This window comes from Mustela nigripes, chromosome 2, assembly GCF_022355385.1.
Source record: "Mustela nigripes isolate SB6536 chromosome 2, MUSNIG.SB6536, whole genome shotgun sequence".
Taxonomy (NCBI): Eukaryota; Metazoa; Chordata; class Mammalia; order Carnivora; family Mustelidae; genus Mustela; species Mustela nigripes.
In genome coordinates, this window is record NC_081558.1 from 147020105 (window position 1) to 147039182 (window position 19078).

Sequence of the window (19078 nt, forward strand, 5' to 3'; positions counted from 1 at the left end):
CCTCCAGAGCACACTGGCTACCCTACCCCCCAGCCTGGCTACCCTGGTCCCCAGCCTGGCTACCCTGGCCCCCAACCTGGCTACCCTGGCCCCCAGCCTGGCTACCCTGGCCCCCAGGCTGGCTACTCAATTCCACCAGCTGGTTATTCAGGTGCTGGTCCGGTAGGCTTTCCTGTCCAACACCAGCCTGTGTACAGTCAGCCAGGTGGACCTGCAGGGATACCATGGATGCCAGCACCACCACCTCCAATAGATTGTCCACCTGGATTGGAATATTTAAGTCAGGTAATTTCAAATAAATGAAACACTCATAAAAAATAAAACTGTACCTATAGTTTACTTAATGAAATTAAGAAATGACTAATTCACAGAAGTCTGAAATGGTAAAACATTTTATACTAACAAGTTACGATACTTCTTCCAAGTGAAGTTTGCTTTTAAAGCAAAGTGCAAATGTCTTAAAAATTGTGTTTTCTTTGATTTTTTACTATAATCTGTGATAATGGCCAATAACAAACCTTTATTAAGCACTATTTCCACGTTTTTAAGTATAACACATGTAATGACTTACTTAATCCTTTTAGAAGCTTTATGAAATATAGGTGCTATAATTATCATCATTTTACAGAAGAGGAAACTGAAGTCCAGAGAAATTATATAATTGACTCGGAGCCAAAACACTAAGGAAGTGGGAATGGCTTCTTACTTCTGGAACCTTGGTGCTGGATCTCAGTATCTTTAATCTCAGCACCAAGTAACTTTCTGGAAGGTGAAAATAAACACTAAACTAAATTTGGTGTTGAGTGTCAATAAGTGAAACCAACAACAAAGGATTAATATTTTGTGTACAACATGATATACTTTTTATTATAAGTAATAAAACTGTATTTTATGATGCTTTGTTCTTTGGAAGATCCAATTTTATTAATGCCACCAGTAAGAAAAAAAAAATCCTGGATTTTAGTGTACCGCATGTTACCATATCCTAGCAATGAGGATTAGTATGAGGGTTATTATTTGCCCAGTGTTGGAAATCTGGTAGGTAGAGCAGGAATATGAAATTTTATGTCTCTGATCAATAAACAAATAAATATATTCCTGTGGTAACCAACCAGTTTTCAGCAAATGAATTGGCTCTCTTGTACTCCATGTACTAATTTCCCACAGTGCACTCGGGCAGCATGTATTGTAAGAACTTTTAGTAGTTCATACATTCTCTGACAAATACCTTGAACAGATTCTTTTTAAAATCAAGGCTTTACAGAATATATAGAGGAAGTTATTACCTGCTCCAAAAGATGGTATCAAGCACACTTCGAAAAAAAATTTTTTTAGATCCAGAAATAAGCTTTTCAAATAAGCTTTTCAAATAGAGTCTTAATATTTCCTAAGTCTTTTCAAGAAGGAAATTTTTTAAAAAAAATTGTTAGAGGGATTCTAGTGTGAGTCGATTTTATTTGACCTGAATTTGCCCACATTAATAGTGAACACATTCAGTAGATTGTTTTTCAGTTAAAGATAATATTAACTTTAATTTTGTACTTTTTTAAGTATGAAAGTTTAGAAGTTAGATATTCTATTACTAAATACGGATAAATACTGATAATTGATTATATACATTCCTTAAAATATAAAAGCACTAACATTAATTTGGTTGGTGTAAAAAGCATGGCAATATACTTATAGCTTAATTGTTTGTTTTTGCTATAATAGATAGATCAGATACTGGTTCATCAGCAAGTTGAGCTTCTGGAAGGTATGTATTCATTGTATTGATATTTCTAGAATGAGATATTTATACAGATAAGGGCATATCAGCAACCACAAATGTAACACTTTCACTGATGTGGAAAAGTTAAATCTGGTTATTTATAAATGTCGCCATGATAATGAAATTATGGTAATTATCAGTAGCTCATTTCTAGTAAAATACTATTACTCTGAGCATCTGTCCTCATGTTACAGACCCTGACTTAGAAGGAAACTGATCAAAACTTACTTTTATCCCACTTCTCTCTAGAAGTGACTTCAGCTGTTTTCTTCCCAGCCTATGATGATCTTGATATTGACACAGAACCAAATGCACTAGTTCAGTTACCTTAGTACATTTAAAAAGCAAGTAAACTTCTTCAATTTGGATGAGTATGTTTTGGAGTTCATATGAGCCCTGTAAAACCTTTGTTGTGTGAGCTATGGGTTGTCACCTTGGGTACAGAGTTAATGCAGTGTTGGAGGATGCTGGTCAGCAGGCCTGGAGGCCTACTTTCTTAGAATAGCGCTATGGTAATCATAGAGTTATTTTGTTTTATTCTTATTTTTTTTGAGTAACTAGAAGGTAACTTAGAAATTGTGTAAAACCATTGACCTCATTTTACAGATCAACCAGCTGAAGAATTTTGAGATTAAACTACTTAATGAAACACTTAGATAATAGAGTCCATGTTATGCATCAGTTTAATTTTTTTCTCACAAAACATGTGACTGTCAGATGTTGAGGTCAAGGGTGGTTCTTTTAAAGAAAGAGCCCAAAGCCTGTTTGAGCCAGAGCAAAGGTATACAGGGAGGTCATGGTGATAGAATTTATGAAGAACATCTCTACCTGACTAAAAGTCAGATAGACATTAGGGAGTGTTTTTTGTCCCATATTTATTTTTTAATCATTCATTATTTTGTTGGCTCTGACATCCCATGACACACATTAACAGGGACTATAGACTAGTGGGACCATTAATTGTTCCTTTCTGGCTCTAAGCAAGGAGACATTTGCAATGTGTGGTTTAGTATGGGAACTGAACTGGTAAGCTATCAAATGGGCATCAGCATTTAGCATACCTCTGCCTCCCTGTGCAGAGATAGCCCCCTCTAGAGTACAGAGCTTACTTAGGATGCCAGTGGTCTAGATAGCCTATGAGTTGCAGCCTTGGTTGCTAAGGACCTCTTCCCATTGTCTAGTACCCATCTCCCATTTCTGAACAACTACTGCTGAGTTAAACAAGGGTGCTCTGGGTCTAATGCGATGTTCTAATTCATCTTCCATTTTCAGCTTCCCTTTCTATGTGTATGCATTAAGAATAAGCCTTCTCATTACCTTCCCTCACAGAATGCAAAAATATAAACCATGAATATTATATATAAAAAAATTGATTTGATAGAATATTTCATAGAGTATAAACATAGCAACCATCCTACATTCTCCTACATAACTGAATATATGGAAATTATACCAAGCAAGTGGATATTTTCTCCATACACCCAGCACAACTAAGACCATCTACAGCATCGCACCACCCCTCAGCAGCAGTCTGACTTTCTGACATGAGTCTACAGAATTAGAAAGATATATGAGTTGTTTTGTTTTCCATGTCTCACATAGGGACTCTTAATTTCTCTATGCCTTAAAACCTTTTCCTTCTTCTTTCCCTTTCCCATTTATCCTCTATCTAGATCATCTTTAAACACCTTTTCTTTTCTTTCTCCCTGGGTTACTTGAAGTATTGTCTAAAAATGGCATAAATGCACATTATAGTATCTTAGGATAGATTCAATATTCTTTTAGCATAATGGTCATAATGATTCCCCTTTTATGTTTGTAGTTTTAACAGGTTTTGAAACTAATAACAAATATGAAATTAAGAACAGCTTTGGACAGAGGATTTACTTTGCAGCAGAGGATACGGATTTCTGTACCCGAAATTGCTGTGGGGCTTCTAGGCCATTTACCATGAGAATTCTTGATAATATGGGCCGAGAAGTTATAACTCTGGAGAGACCACTAAAGTGTGACAGCTGTTGTTTCCCTTGCTGCCTTCAGGAGGTCAGTGAGCAATTACCAGGGTCATTTGTAAAGTAGTTCAGCAAGATTTTTTACCCTTTCATTGGATTATGTAATCAAATGAGATTTAAAGGAAGATTGGTCCATAAGCTCTTAGTGTATACTTGAGAGTAAATTGTCCAAGAAAGGCAGTGAAAAACAATGAACAGTTAGCCCCATGGCCATGAGTAGTGTGTCTCATGGGGTTGAGATCAGAAATCTCAGAGACAGGGTTTCTTGATCTTCATGGAGAGCTGAGAAGGTAGGGCACCTTGGTCAAATCCATTACCTACAATGAACATGAAGAGCCTGGCCAAAGCCAGAACAGTGATACCATAGAGAATATCCTAGAATATCTTATATGTGTTCATCTCATAGTGTGGGCCAACCTCACAGAAGGGACTGCTCTGAAAAATTTCAATGCCTGTTTTTTTTTTTTATATATCTATAAAAATTGTGAATGTATTTGAGCCCTCATAAGATGTATACAGTAGTTATGAATACCTTTAACTCCATAAAGACCAGGTATCCATTTTATTTACTTGGCAGCCCACTAATACAGAATGTGGATCTCAGAGGAGATGCTGGGGCACAGAGAGTTTAAAGGGAAGTTGATTTTTGCATATATTTCCATTGGCCTGAAACCAGCCCTGTTGGGCCCACTCAGTCATTCCAGAGAGGGAGCTGTGCAAGCATGACAGACACAGTTACAAACACATGAATATTTGAAATCTAATACTGTACATATTTTAAAAAGATAACTGAAGTTGTTCATGCTGAATTATTTATTTTCCATATCATTTAGGGTATATATAGTAATATTCATCAAGGAATATCTGAGAAAAACTAAGAGTTTCATAGAATGTGCTCTATAATATAAAGCGTATATTAACATATAATGCACTATTGTAAAAAAGACCACACTAAGGCACTTTCAAGGTCACCTAGCTAAGTAGCAGAGCCAAGGTTCCAGGCTTCATTTTCTTTCCATTTTGGCACCACTGCTACTTATATTTAGAAATTGCCCCACTGTTCTGAGCTGTGTTCCTACATCTAAACACTGTTTTTTAAAAAGTTTAAGAAAAGAGTTCCTTAACAATTTATACATTTTTATAAATATGAAGAATAAAAAATGTACAAAGGCGAGTGGAGCAAAGCTTAAGAGTGGAAACGATGCATGCAACCTGCCCAAGTTTTTACCTCATTTTTCTTTTTTGAGGTTGGGAATCTGATGCAAGTTAATTCACCTCTCTGTGCCTCAGTTACTTTCTCTATAATATAGATAATAGTACCAACCTTGTAGGGATGTGTTAAAAATTAGTGCTTAAAACAGTGTCTTACACTTCAAAAGTATTCAGTAAATGAGTGATTACTAGACATTATAATTATTATGATTTATATATATTCTTTTGCTTTTGTAGATAGCAATCTATGCTCCTCCCGGTGTACCTATAGGTTATGTTATTCAGAACTGGCATCCGTGCCTGCCCAGGTTTACAATTCAAAATGAGAGGAGAGAGGATGTACTAAAAATTACTGGTCCATGTGTTGTATGCAGCTGTTGTGCAGATGTTGATTTTGAGGTAAGAGATGTGATAATGTTTACATGTCTTGATTTCCTCATAAAGGGTAATATAATTTGGGAGGATATTACAAATAAAATAGATGTGTGTGTCCTGTTATTTCAAGAAGAAGACAGTGTGCTTATATATTTAACTTTGGTCAGAAAGGTGGTTAATACTGTGATCAGGCATCAGTGTTGATTATACTAAATGGAAAAAAAAAAAGCAGAGCTTTGTAGTCAAATAAACAAATAGATATAAGCAAAACATCCAACATTTGAACATGGTGGTGTCTATATGGATGCTCTGTATATTATCCATTTAAAATAAAATGTGAACCTTCATCATTTAAGTCTGATTGCCAAAGCATATGAACCCTTCCCTAATCTGAAATACAGGCTGCCAGTGCTCTAGATCCTCTTCAGAAGTTCTGACATCTTTGAGTTCCTACAAAAAGCTCACTAATGCAAAGAGAGTTTTAAGAAAGATAGTGGAACATATACTTCCCAGTTATGCCTCTCTTTATCCTTGTGTTAAATTGATCACTGTAGGGGTGCCTGGGTGGCTCAGTGGGTTAAAGCCTCTGCCTTTGGCTCAGGTCATGATCCCAGGATCCTGGGATCGAGCCCCACATCAGGCTCTCTGCTTGGCGGGGAGCCCGCTTCCCCCTCTCTCTCTCTGCCTGCCTCTCTGCCTATATGTGATCTCTGTTTGTCAAATAAATAAATAAAATGTTTTTTTAAAAAATCTGATCACTGTATGCCATAATTTATCTGTGTATTTACGACATGAAGAGGTTTCATTACAACAACTTTTCCATAGATGGCCTAGTCTTGTAGCCCAAATTATTTATTGCAAATATTTAAAAATAGGGAGATTTTATAACTTAATATTAATCCCATGATTCTCTTGGAAAAATCACAAAATATGTTAAGCTGGGCCAACATTTCTACAAAAAGGGGCAAAAATCTAAATCTGAGCAGGGCTGCCTTATAAGGTGTATGCAGTCTGACACTGTCCGCTGACTTCCTACAGTTTTCCCCTCTCCAGCTGCATTCTTTATATTATCTTCCTGGCTTCTCTAATCATATGATTTTCAAGTCCTTTGTTAGACCCTGGTTGTATAAAAATGACTTCTTCCCCCCAGTAACTTCAGAGTCAAATGAGAGAGACAGGCACTTCTAAGAAAACACGTGATATAATAGAGACTTTATAAAGACTCTTACAAAGGCATATACATAGTGTAAGGGGGGAATTGAGGGGATATATGCTAAGCATGTATAAAGACCTTATAGTTTTTGTATAATAATAGTTCTCTATGTAGGGGTTATCATTCCTATGAAAGAGCCAGAAGACTGAGAAGTAATTGTTCTTTCAGGGAATATTAATAGAATTTTTGCTGACATAGACTTTATTTATAGAAAATAAGTGAAAATACTGGTGCAATAAGTGAAATTGGATTGTGGAACTTTTATATTTAATGCTAAGGAATTTAGAAATCTCCCAGCATCCCTTTTCAGTGGATGCCTTAAAGCATCCATTATATGTAATGAATTAACTAGTCTCCTGTGCATCTAGAATGGTTCTAACTAGGTAACATCTTTGAGAGAATTGAGAACGTAGTCCCTTGAATCATTTTCTGTAGGCTAGGTATAATGAAAAGTTTGAAAGCAGGAATTATTAGTAAGGAGCCACAGTGGAATGTGGACTCCATCTTAGTATTAATGGTATGGAAACAGAGTAGAAAAGAGATAATGGCCTGAACACAGCAGGAGCAGGAGCCATTCTAAAGGGAGAACTAATTCAGAGACATTTCATAAGTATACCAAATGGAACTGATTCATGGCTTTGATGTCAGCTGAGCATGAAAGAAAATTTGGAGATGTAGCTGATTCATGTTGTTCTAATAGTTGATGTTTAAGAAGCTCAGTGAGGGCATCTGGGTGGCTCAGTTGGTTAAGCATCCAACTCTTGATTTGGCCTCAGGTCATGATCTCAGGGTTGTGAGACTGACAGATGGAGCCTGAGGATGGAGCCTGCTTAAGATTCTCTCTCTCCATCTTCCTTTGCCACCACCTGCCCACCCCCAATCTTTCAATCCTGCTCTCTCTCTCTCAAAAAAAAAAAAAAAAAAAAAAAAGGAAAAAAACAAAGCAGCAGTTGAATGGATAATGATGCCATTAGCCAGGTTAACGATCTTGGAGAAGAAACAGTTAATTTGTGAGAACCTCATAATTTGTATTTCAGTTATGTTGGATTTTCGGTATGTAGGAAAAAAGTTTGGGATGTTTTCAGCATATAGATGGTAGTTGAAGCCATGAGATTCTCCGAAGGGCGAGTAGAAGAAAGACAAGCATACTTTTTATCCCATGGAGGCAATAAGGGAATTTGTTTCCTTCCAAGAGTTTTGGTAGATGGGGAAAAAACCCATGAAACTGCTAATACATTATAAGCCCCTCTATGTATCTGAAGTGAATTCATACCACTCTTATGGATGAGGAACATCATAACATAGAAATTGATCCTGAGTGGTGATACGGATGACATAACTAAATGCAAAAGCACACTAGAAGGAGATTGCCAAAGACTGATGACCAAAACACTCTGTTCCTATAGAAAAAGCTGATGTTCACATGAAAAGATAAAAAATTACATAATGTTCTAAGAATGAATTCACCACCAACAAACTGCATATAATAGAATAGTCTGCAATCAATTATATAAGAAATATCTAAATAAACATTAAAGAGGCTAAAGAAGAAACAAAAAAAGTCATAAGGAGAAAATGAGACTATTATTTTAAAAAAAAAAGGACAGGAGGATCTGAAAACAAACCAAATAGAAATTCCAGAAATAAGGAACACTCATTGATGAAATCTCATTTGGAGGGTGGAGCTGAAACCCCACATTGGGATGAGCTGAAAATTAGATACAGGTGAAGAGGGAAATAATGAACTGGATGATCTATATGAGGAAAGTAAATGGGAGAATAGGAAAAGATAAATTTGAAAGGACCAAAAATATTTAAAGGAATGTGAAAACAAAATAAACTACTCTTGCATGTGCCAAAGAGGAGTCACAGAAACAGAGAATGTGCCAAGATAATATTCAAAGGGATAAATGAATAAAAATCATGCAGACTTGATGCCATGGTTTCTCAGACTCAAAAAGTACAAGGAGTTCTGAGTAAGAAGAAGGAATGACACCCAGATACAACTTGAACTGCAAACTTCAATCTAAAAAGGAAATCTAAAATCAGCTAGTGGGAGGGGGAAGTTTATCTCTAATATGTAATTCCCTGACTGATGGGAATTATGAACAATTTACCCTAAGTTTACTGGCTACTTTTGTTTGTGGTCTTTGAATTGCATATTCATATCCATTGTCTGTATTTTTATTAGATTGTTTACTTTTATCTTGTCAATTTATAAATGTAATTTGTATGTAAATATAATTTGTATGTTGAAGATATCAACACTTAGATATTACATATTACATATATGACATATATAACACATACATATTACATATCACATAATATGTAATATATGAATATTACATATATGAAGATATCAACACTTATGACACTTTGTGACACATATTTATGTATGTGTATGTATGTGTGTGTGTGTGTATACACACACACATATATATATCATATATAGGCACATATATTTAATATCTTGCCATTCTCCTGTCTTGATTATGAAGTTATCTCCAACTTTATATTTTATTTACTCATTTTTTAATCTTTTTTATATTTAAATCTTTAACTTACCAGGAATTTTACTTATAGAAGATAGGATCAAACATCCTTTTCCTTCAGATGGCTAGACAGCTGTGTCATCACAATTTAAGTGAAGTATTCATTCCTTAATGAATTGAAATACTATACATTAAATTCCCATAAATGGGGTGCCTGGGTGGCTCAGTGTGTTAAAGCCTCTGTCTTTGGCTCAGGTCATGATCCCAATGTCCTGGGATCGAGCCCTGCATCAGGCTCTCTGCTCAGCAGGGAGCCTGCTTCTTCCTCTCTCTCTCTCTGCCTGCCTCCCCCCTACTTGAGATCTCTGTCAAATAAATAAATAAATAAATAAATAAATTCCTATAAATGATGGGATCTATTTTAGATTTTCATTTCATTGATCTAATTATCTGTTCTTACAACAGTGCCTTATGATTCAATTATGGCAACTTAATTATGTATTCTATATTAAGTCATAGCCAAAGAGCCACTTATTATTCTTCTTTATTGTGTTTTTTGCTGCTATCAGATTTTTCCTTTCCTGTGAGTATCAAGGCAATTTTTCAGAAGTTGGAATCCTATTAGTATTGTATTAAATCTGTATACCATTTTTTAAAATTAACATTTTTATGAGGCTAAACCTGTCTCATCCCAGAAGTGTTAGGTCTTTTTATTCATTCATATCTAATTTTATATTCTTCATAAGATCATATGGGTTTCTTTATATAGAACTTCTTTTTTTGTTAAAAATTTCCTAAGTAATTTAGAGGCATTTTCACTATTAAGAAGGAATAGAGATATATTAGGTACTTATTCTTATTGAAAAAGGCTATTTGTTTACCTTCTATCCAGTCTTCTGTCTGGACTAAGTATTTAACTGAAGAAACATTTTTGCTTATTTATACTTAATTTTTCTATTTAAAAATTATAGAGCAAAGTGAAATCATTTTAACTCTTCTCATGTTTATTTACCAATTAGCTCATTTTCTTTTCTAGTCTATTCTAGCAGCAGAACTGAATAGTAATGCCAATTGTGAGAATACCTACCAAGTTGATGACTTCAATTGAAATAGCAGCAATGTTTCACAATTTAGAAAGACATTGGCTGTTGTTTTTCATGTTGTTTTTCTAGTCCTGTTTTACCGAGAGCAGGAATTAGCAAAAAAAAAAAAAATAATAATTTTTAAGATGAGATAGAAAACATTTTAGACTTTATGGGCCATATGGTCATTGTATGCAACTCTTCAAGTCTGTCACTATAGCATGAAGATAGTTACAGACAATATATAAATACAGCATATAACTGTGTCCTAATATGACTTTTTTACAAAAAAGCGGGTAGGCTAGATTTGGCCCACTGATCATTGTTTGCTGACCCTTGTTGTAGATTTTTATTAAGAATTGATACCTAACTGTCTAAAAGCAGGGTATCACAATTGTCATGAGAATAGACTCTGGAACAGAGTGTCTGGGTTTGAAATCCTTCTCACAACTTCTTATCTGTGTGAACTTAGACAAATTATTTAAACTTTTCTTGCCTCAGTTTTTCTATATGAAAACTGTGTTTAATAATAGTACATATTTTGAAGTCAATCAGAGAAAGACAATTATATGATCTCTCTGATATGAGGAATTTGAGAGGCAGAATTGGGGGTTTGGGGAGTAGGGAAGGAAAAAATGAAACAAGATGGGATCGGGAGGGAGACAAACCATAAGAGACTCTTAATCTTACAAACAGACCGAGGGTTAGTGGAGGTAGGGGAGGAGGGAGAGGGTGGTTGGGTTATGGACATGGGGGAAGGCATGTGCTATGGTGAGTGCTGTGAAGTGTGTAAGCCTGATGATTCACAGACCTGTACCCCTGGGACAAATAATACATTATATGTCAATAAAAATAATTAATTAAAAAATAGTACATATTTTATAAAGATATTGTGAGGGGGAAAAATCACCTAATACTTATAAAGCATTTATATATTATGCATATGATAAATGTTATATAAATGCTTAATTAGAAAATAAATAAAATACATTTTCAGCATTCTTTTGACACTTAAACTAGGTTTTATGTGCTAATGTTCTATTTGAATTTTTTGCATTTATATTTATATTATAAGATGAGCCTATAGTTTTTTTCAGAATACCACTATCAATTCTCAGTATATATGAATAGGTATATAATATTAGTTCATTATTTCTAGAAGTTACAATCATTTTATTGTATAGATTTTCCATTTTTAAATACCTAGAATTTAGCTAAAAATTATCTAATCCTATTTACTTTTCAGTTATAAATCATCCACATTTCTGAGCCTTTTCATAAAAAATTACATGTTCTACTTACATAAATTTTAGTAAACTTTAAAATTTCTTCCTATTGGAATTAAAAGGAGAAAAGCCAATATTGGTTAAATCTAGTGGTAGGATTATGGTGGCTTATAAATTATCTTTTGTATATTTTATTTTAAAAACACTTCTGAAATTAATAATGACTAAATTTAAAAATAAATATAAGGTTTTATTACTAGCTTCAAATGCTAATGACAGCTATTTATGTATAAAACACAGGTATGCAGAGGCACCTGGGTGGTGCAGTCGGTTAAGTATCTGACTCTTGGTTTCAGCTCAGGGCATGATCTCAGGGTCCTGGGATCCAGCCCCATGTCATGCTCCCTGCTCAGTGTGGAGTCTGCTTGAGATTCTCTCTCCCTCTACCCCTCCTGCTCATGCTCTCTCTTTCAAATAAATAAATAAACCTTTAAAAACAAAAAACGCAGGCATGCAGGAGGAATTTGTTTTAGTCTGTTTAGCCACAATAATGTTGCATAACAAATAACCCCTAAAACTCAGTAGCTTAAAACTACAGGTATTTATTCTCATGCTAATGAATATGCAGGTCAGTTGTGTCTCCAGGAGTATACCCACGCTCAGCTACATGGCTCTGATTTGGAATGTAAGTTGCCCTCAGGTCCACTCCAGGTATATTCTATTCTGGAGCTGTAGCAAATGCAGTACCTGGATCCTGTGTTTCTAGTAGCTGATCACTGGAGAGCAAGAGCCAGGGCAAACAACTTAACCATGTTTAAGGCCTTTACTCGTGTCGCATCTACTAACATTCCATTAGTCAAGTAAGTCATATGGGCAACTCTGTCAGTGTACAGGGACATATTCTGGGCTTACTTACAATTGGTGGGGGAGGGTAGTGCATGAGTATTTGCTGAACAATAATCTGTACTATCACAGTCAAATTAGAAGTTTATTTCACATGTGTAAAGAACCTATCAACCCAAGCCAAAATAAAATGAGTCTGCTGTTTTTCATTTCCCCACATTTTTAAAAAGATTTTATTTATTTATTTGACTGAGAGAGACAGCACAAGCAGGGGGAGCAACAGAGGGAGAGGGAGAAGCAGACTCTCTGCTGAGCAGGGAGCCTGATGCTGGACTCCCATCTGAGGACCCTTGGGATCATGGCCTGAGCCAAAGGCAGACACTTAACTGAGCCACCCAGGGCACCTAGTTTCCCCATATTTATTTTGCTGTTCTCAACCTGAGCTAGGGCTTCAGTGGGTGTTTGCTAGCACCTGTGGTACTGTGTGCACATTTGAAAAGGACTTCTTTTCCTGGTTTGACATAACTCTACATGCAAATACCATGGTAAGTGTGGGTTACATTCATCCCCCCACATACCTACTTGGTGAGTGCATTTGTCCAGCCACAAAATGTTCAACTCTTTATAATGGCCCTGGGCTTCCCTCAGGACAGAATTGTAAAATTAGAAAAATTTTACTTTGGAGCCCTTTTTATCATCCACCCTTCTTCTTTTTGTTGTTCACTGTCTATCCACCCCACTGTTCAGTCTTACCCCAACCCTTGACCTGCAGCATCCCATCAAGTTACTTATTGGTTATTTTCCTTTACTCAAAACTGCCAGTCTTCTTTTCCAGGCTCTTTGCATTTCATATTTTTCTACAAATGGTGGTAATGAACCCTCCCATCACTTTTTTTTTAAGATTTTTAGTTATTTATTTGACAGACAGAGATGACAAGTAGGCAGAGTCAGGCAGAGAGGGGGGAAGCAGGCTCCCCGCTGAGCAGAGAGGCCTATGTGGGGCTCAATTCCAGAACCCTAGGATCATGACCTGAGCCGAAGGCAGGGGCTTTAATCCACTGAGCCACCCAGGTGCCCCAACCCTCCCATTACATTTAAACACTTAGCTTATATAAACTCTCTGTGCTTCTCTTACAGTATGGGGGACTCATTTAGTACCTACCTGATGGTCTTCTAGAAATTTCACCAAAGAAACATTTTATATTTTTAAATTTTCTGCTTAAATTTTGTTTTAGATCGACTTATTTATTATTATTTTAATGTAGAACAGAAAATGTTAAATATTTAAGCAAAACTACTTTCATGTAAGTTCTCTGCAGCAAAGAAACAGGTTTCTTTTTTCATGCATCTGAAAGTAGATACAAGAATCTATATGCATTTAATAGTGATATAATGTTCATAGTTAAGTATTACACATAATTTTGATAGAGTATTTCATTTTATTTCAACTTTTAGTTTGTTACTAGTTTTCTAGAATTCTTTAAGGTTGTATTTTTTTTTTTCACTTTAGATTAAATCTCTTGATGAAGAAAATGTGGTTGGCAAGATTTCCAAGCAGTGGACTGGTCTCGTGAGAGAGGCATTTACAGATGCTGATAACTTTGGTATCCAGTTCCCTTTAGACCTTGATGTGAAAATGAAAGCTGTGATGCTCGGTGCATGTTTCCTTATTGTAAGTCTGTTCTGCTAATCTTGGGTTTAAATCTATTCATTTCTTTAGTCATTCTGAAATGACTGAGTAAACTGTACATTTTTAAATGACCTTGTGAAATTTATAGGTACTATTCAAGGGGCCCATTTAATTCTAGCCCTGAAATTTCATTATCTTCTGGTATTCTGGGTTCGCAGGTAACTAGTTTCTCTGGGGAGTCTATGAAATTTCGTATGGTAACAGAAGGACCTCATGTGTAAAGGAGGGGCCCTGGTCTTTGAGGTTTTTATTTAAAAATTGAAGTCAGTGCTATGAAAAAGAGTTTGAATTTGGACTTGCATGGAATAGACTCAGTCAAACAAGATTTTGCCCAGCTTTCATTATTAAATTAAATCATCTTATACAGGAGTGGAAACTGCAGTTAAGAGTAAACATCCCATTGAGCCATTAAGTAGAACTGCCATTTGAGAGGAATTATGTGGGATAGTGCAGTGATTCTGAACTTGTCTTCACATTTAATCAGCTAGGGAACTTTAAAAAACCCCAAACTTTAAATTGGCTGTACCCCAATTTAACTAAATTAAAGGCTCAGAATTAGAAGTTTGTATAGCCTCCAAGTGACTCTGCAGCCAAAATCAAGGGCTCCTGGGACAGAGCAACAGTTTTCAAGCCAATATGCTCAATAGAAATACCTGGATGGCTTTCAAACTCCCTGTGTCAAGACTGCCTGCAGATAGTGGTCAAAATCTCTGCAGGTGGAACCAAGCCTGCAAGCTGTTTAGAACTATCAAGTGACTCCAATTAACAAGCAGGGTTTGGAGCCACTAGATGAACATCTTAAACTCTGACATGGGGATGCAATCCCAAAAAACTTAAAAGTGAGAGAATATACAGAAAAAGTATCCAGTTGCTTCAACAAATAAGTGTCCATAAAATAAAAAGATAAAAAATAATATAAAGAGAGAGAAACTTAAGAGACCTCAACTTCTGCAGTTTGTAGACCGTATTTAGATACTGATTTGAACAAATGAATATAAAAAGACATTTAGAAGGAATTCAGAGAAATTTGAACACTAACTGGCTATTTGATGATATTACTAGATTATTATTTTTTAAAAATATGCTAGTGATATTAGGCTATGAAAACCAAAGAGTACAAATTTTTAGGGGCATACACTGAAGTGTTTCAGTATAAAATGGTATGATATCACAGATTTGCTTTTAAATAATGAAGTTGAGGGCAGAGGGATCTAGGGGATAGAGTGATTAATGAACCAAGATTGGTCAGGTTAATAATTATTAAAGCTTGGTGAGTGGATATTGAGATTTTACTTTGCTATTCTATCTAATTTGGGATAGGGCCAATATTTTCTACATAAAGTTTTAATATAACCACAGTTCGGTTTAAAAACTGTTTTCACTGTTTATTTCATGGGAAAAGTAAAATTAACCTTAGGAAATTGTTTGACCAGACATACACACACTATAACCAAAGGAATGGGGTGTAAAAGGAAGAAACGACAGTCTGAGGTGTTTGGATAGATGAAAAACAGGGTTGGGAGTTGTGGTGGGTTTATTAGGAAATGACTATGGTGTACATTGGGCTTCTTCTAAAGGACTTATTAAGGTTGGACAACTTCTTGTATATGTGGGGAAGATACTGAAAATTATTTAGTTAATTAGTTGGTTTTAAACCAGATATAAATAAAATAGTTATAAATCCAAATCTCAGAAAGATAAATCCTGGTGACTATATAAGAAATGGATTGAGGAGAGGTAAAATTATCATACTGCAGTTGCAAGTGAATGAAGATAAGGATTAAATTATTTCTTTGTGAACAGATAATGAAAATGATAGATGTGACAGAAAATCCATAGGATTTGATAAAAGTCCTAGGGAAGAGACACTGATATAGTGAGACAAGCTGGGGAACGCAGTGGACAAGTTTGCAAGAGAAATCATAAAACTGGGCCAAAAAAAATCTAAGATGCATGCTACCTCTGAGATGGCTGTCATTCTCCTGAAAAAATATGAATGTTGTACTTTGAATTCCAGTCTTAAGAAAAGGTGTATTACTAGAGAAGGAGTACCAAAAGTTAAGAAATAAAAATCAAAATGAAAAATATTTTGAGTGGCATGAGAAAAAGTGAAATTTAGAAACATTACCAGAGAATAAATTAAATTCATGCAGGCAATCAGTAAATGAACAGAATTACAGGATGTACTTGCTACTGTATTGGAAAGCTATCAACTTTCCCCAGATGCTGATCTCTGCTTTGTTGCTGAAAATTCATTTCCATATTTTTGTTCTTATCTAGGATTTCATGTTTTTTGAAAGGAGTGGAAACAATGAATAAAAAGGAGCCTGGTAATGTGAATTAATGAAAATCTCCTCAGAAAGTTTGAAGTCTGTGAATTGATTGGGACTATGTAAAAGAAAAGCTGTTTTTTTTTTTCTTTGTTGAAATAACTAATGGCATACGTGAATTATACTGTGATACCTGAAGTTCCTGTTATATATGACTTTTGGAATTATGAGTTTATTTTCTATATCACTTACTTTTAAGTGTTTTTGTGCATTTTCTTTTATTTCATACATGTTCTTTTCTTTGTGTATTTTGGAGAAAGGACATGTGAATTTTTACATTTAATCATGAAACTTCCCATGGTAAATTGTTTTGAACTGTAATTTCTTTTATTTTCAATTTTTATAGAAAATTAACTAAAGCCTTATTAAAGTAATTTAATATAAAAGTTACATTTTATTAAATATAGTTCCAGTTTACTTCACATGTGTAAAAACTGTTACTTTGCAAATACCATATAATCACATAAGTTAAAAATCGATGTAATTTCACTTTCCTTTACAACTATGTTAAAATAATACTTAATATTCATATTACCGAGGAACATAAAATGTGTATTTGTTTTTGTTCAGCAAATTACAGTATATGTAATTTCTTTTATAAGTTAATCTACTACTATAAAAAGATTTTCATATTAACAAGACAATAAATTATTGATGTTTTAATGATTTCCAAGGAAAAAGGTATGTGATAAAGAAGAACACATTCAAAGACTCTATAAAACTGAAACATTATCATTTTTGAAGTAATTATTTACACATGGAATGAATGGTTAACTCCTGTATTTATTTTATCATTCATAGAGCACAACAGTTATGAGATCACCCAGATGTTAAATAGAACATATATATTCATCTGAGTAGAAACTTCAGTAATGGTCTGTTGGATTATTTACACTAACAATCAAATAACTGATTTAAAAATTATTTATATATTTGCATATTTGATTTTTATTTTTAAATAAACTGTGAATAGTCAATTTAGGTGATATTCTGAACATTACACATTTACCACCTTTTTGCTTTCAGATCTCCTTTAAAAGGAGCAAAAGCATAGATGATCTTTATTAAAATCTTTTTTTTTTTTCAAAATCAGCAAAAATAAAATTTAATGGTGGGCCGCAGGTGCAGCAGTCTGTCCTTCTTGGGAGTGACCGCCAGCCATCTTGAGGGTAAACACACCGTTCCTTCTTCCTGCAGAGGCTCCGGAAGGACCCCTGATGGCAGGCCACCTGGGCTGGGCCGCCCCTGGAAGGGCGCTGCTTCCGAAAAGGGGAAGTGTGCAGAGGGCACAGACCCCCCTCCCCGCCGAGGGAACTTTCCACAGGCCACCTGGTTTCCTTCTTGCAGCCGCAGCTGGTGCTGACTCTAGAACAGCGAGGGGGCTTCTTCAGTCCTGCAGCTGCCCTAAGATACCTTCTGGGGAACACAGCCCTCCAGCTCCAGCAGCTCTGGCCAGTCCTCCTATTTGTTTGTGTCTGGGTTGTTCTTTAAGAACTGCTCAAAAGGGCTTTTATCCCTGAGGTCTTTGTCCCCTAACAAGAACCAGCTATCTCTGAATCCCAGCTGCTTTGCATAGGAATTGCCCAAGTTAGTGAGGAGCTTCCTGGTCTCATCATTCATTTTGGTTCCTGAGTCATCATAGGAGGCCACTAGCACCAGTGTGCCCTCTGGGATTTCTTTAAGGAACTTTACCAGGAGAGTAACATCTCCAGAGTACATGTTGAAACATTTCTGTGTCAGCACCACTCCTGTGGTTCCATTCACCAGGGCAAAGTTCAGGCCTCTGCCCACGTTGTTTTTCACAGGACTCATGATCACAAGGTTTTCGAAGCACATGGTGGGACCCACGATGTTAGCGGCTCCACTGCTGATTTTAAAAGCAAAGAAGTTGTCTGGGCAGAGCTTGCTGAGGCCACACTTGGTCCTCACGACCTCTATGGAGGGAACAGACCAACCTTGGTGGTTGCAGCATGGCAAGGAGCTCGGGAGGTGGCAGGGGAGCGGCTGGAGAGCAAGCTCAGCAGGGGAGCAGCCCTGCTGAGACACTAACATGTCTACCCATCGGAAACTTAAAGGAATGTACTCTATTTTGTGGGAAAGACTGGATCAAGTGAGAGGAGACGTCTAACCTACAATTTAACTCATACAAAGGAAAAGTATTTTTAGGAAACAAGGACTTGGGGGAAAGACTCCTGTTCATCTTTAGCAGAACTCCAACACCACCACTAGCTCCTAATGTTGAGAACACTGGGATGGCAAGGGAGCTACAGGGAGAGTGAACACCTTTAATTAGCCCAAGCAGCCCCCCCCCATGCCAGATTCCAATAATGAGGTGTAACCAAATCACTGGTGTTAACTTTGCAGTTGGTATAGACAGCATGCCAGGTAAAGTGAAGGAACTTGCATGGCTGTTTTCTGGTGGCTTTACTTATGCCTGGTGGAGAAAGGGAAGGCTACCCAAGTTAGATGTCAGGTACCACAACCAACCCCAAATGAGGCTAGAGGTGCTGGCCTTATTCCTGTGACAACTACATCTTACTTTGATTTTCTCTCTGCTCTCCACTCTTTCTCCCTGTTCTTTGCATAGGATTCAGGATCTCTGATTAAGCAAAGTAAAACTACAACTGATCTAAACAACTTTTTCCTTCTTCAAGGACATGCAAAGAGGAGTTGAACAGAAATCCACACACTCACTGAAGAACCCATTTAAGTTCAAATACTAGAAAAATATGTTATCATGAAAAATTAATAAAGTGAAAATCATCACACATGAAAAGTTAGAAATTTAAATAAGAAAATCACCAGGAATTGCAGCAAGTGTCTTGACAT

General features: G+C 36.0%; 2 protein-coding genes across 2 annotated transcripts; one reads left to right on the top strand and one right to left on the bottom strand.

Moving 5' to 3' along the window:
- The first annotated feature begins 6 nt into the window (after positions 1-6).
- LOC132012154 (phospholipid scramblase 1) lies at positions 7-17370 on the top strand. Its single transcript, XM_059391781.1, has 6 exons — positions 7-285; positions 1714-1756; positions 3594-3814; positions 5233-5394; positions 13740-13901; positions 16200-17370. Exons 1-6 carry the CDS (start codon positions 229-231, stop codon positions 16236-16238), a joined length of 684 nt encoding a protein of 227 aa, XP_059247764.1. The 5' UTR covers positions 7-228; the 3' UTR covers positions 16239-17370.
- LOC132010553 (protein FAM3D-like) lies at positions 17339-18301 on the bottom strand. The gene is given in 2 exon segments (XM_059388351.1): positions 17339-17614; positions 17663-18301. Coding segments are annotated over 2 exon segments (915 nt in total).
- Positions 18302-19078: the final 777 nt, after the last annotated feature.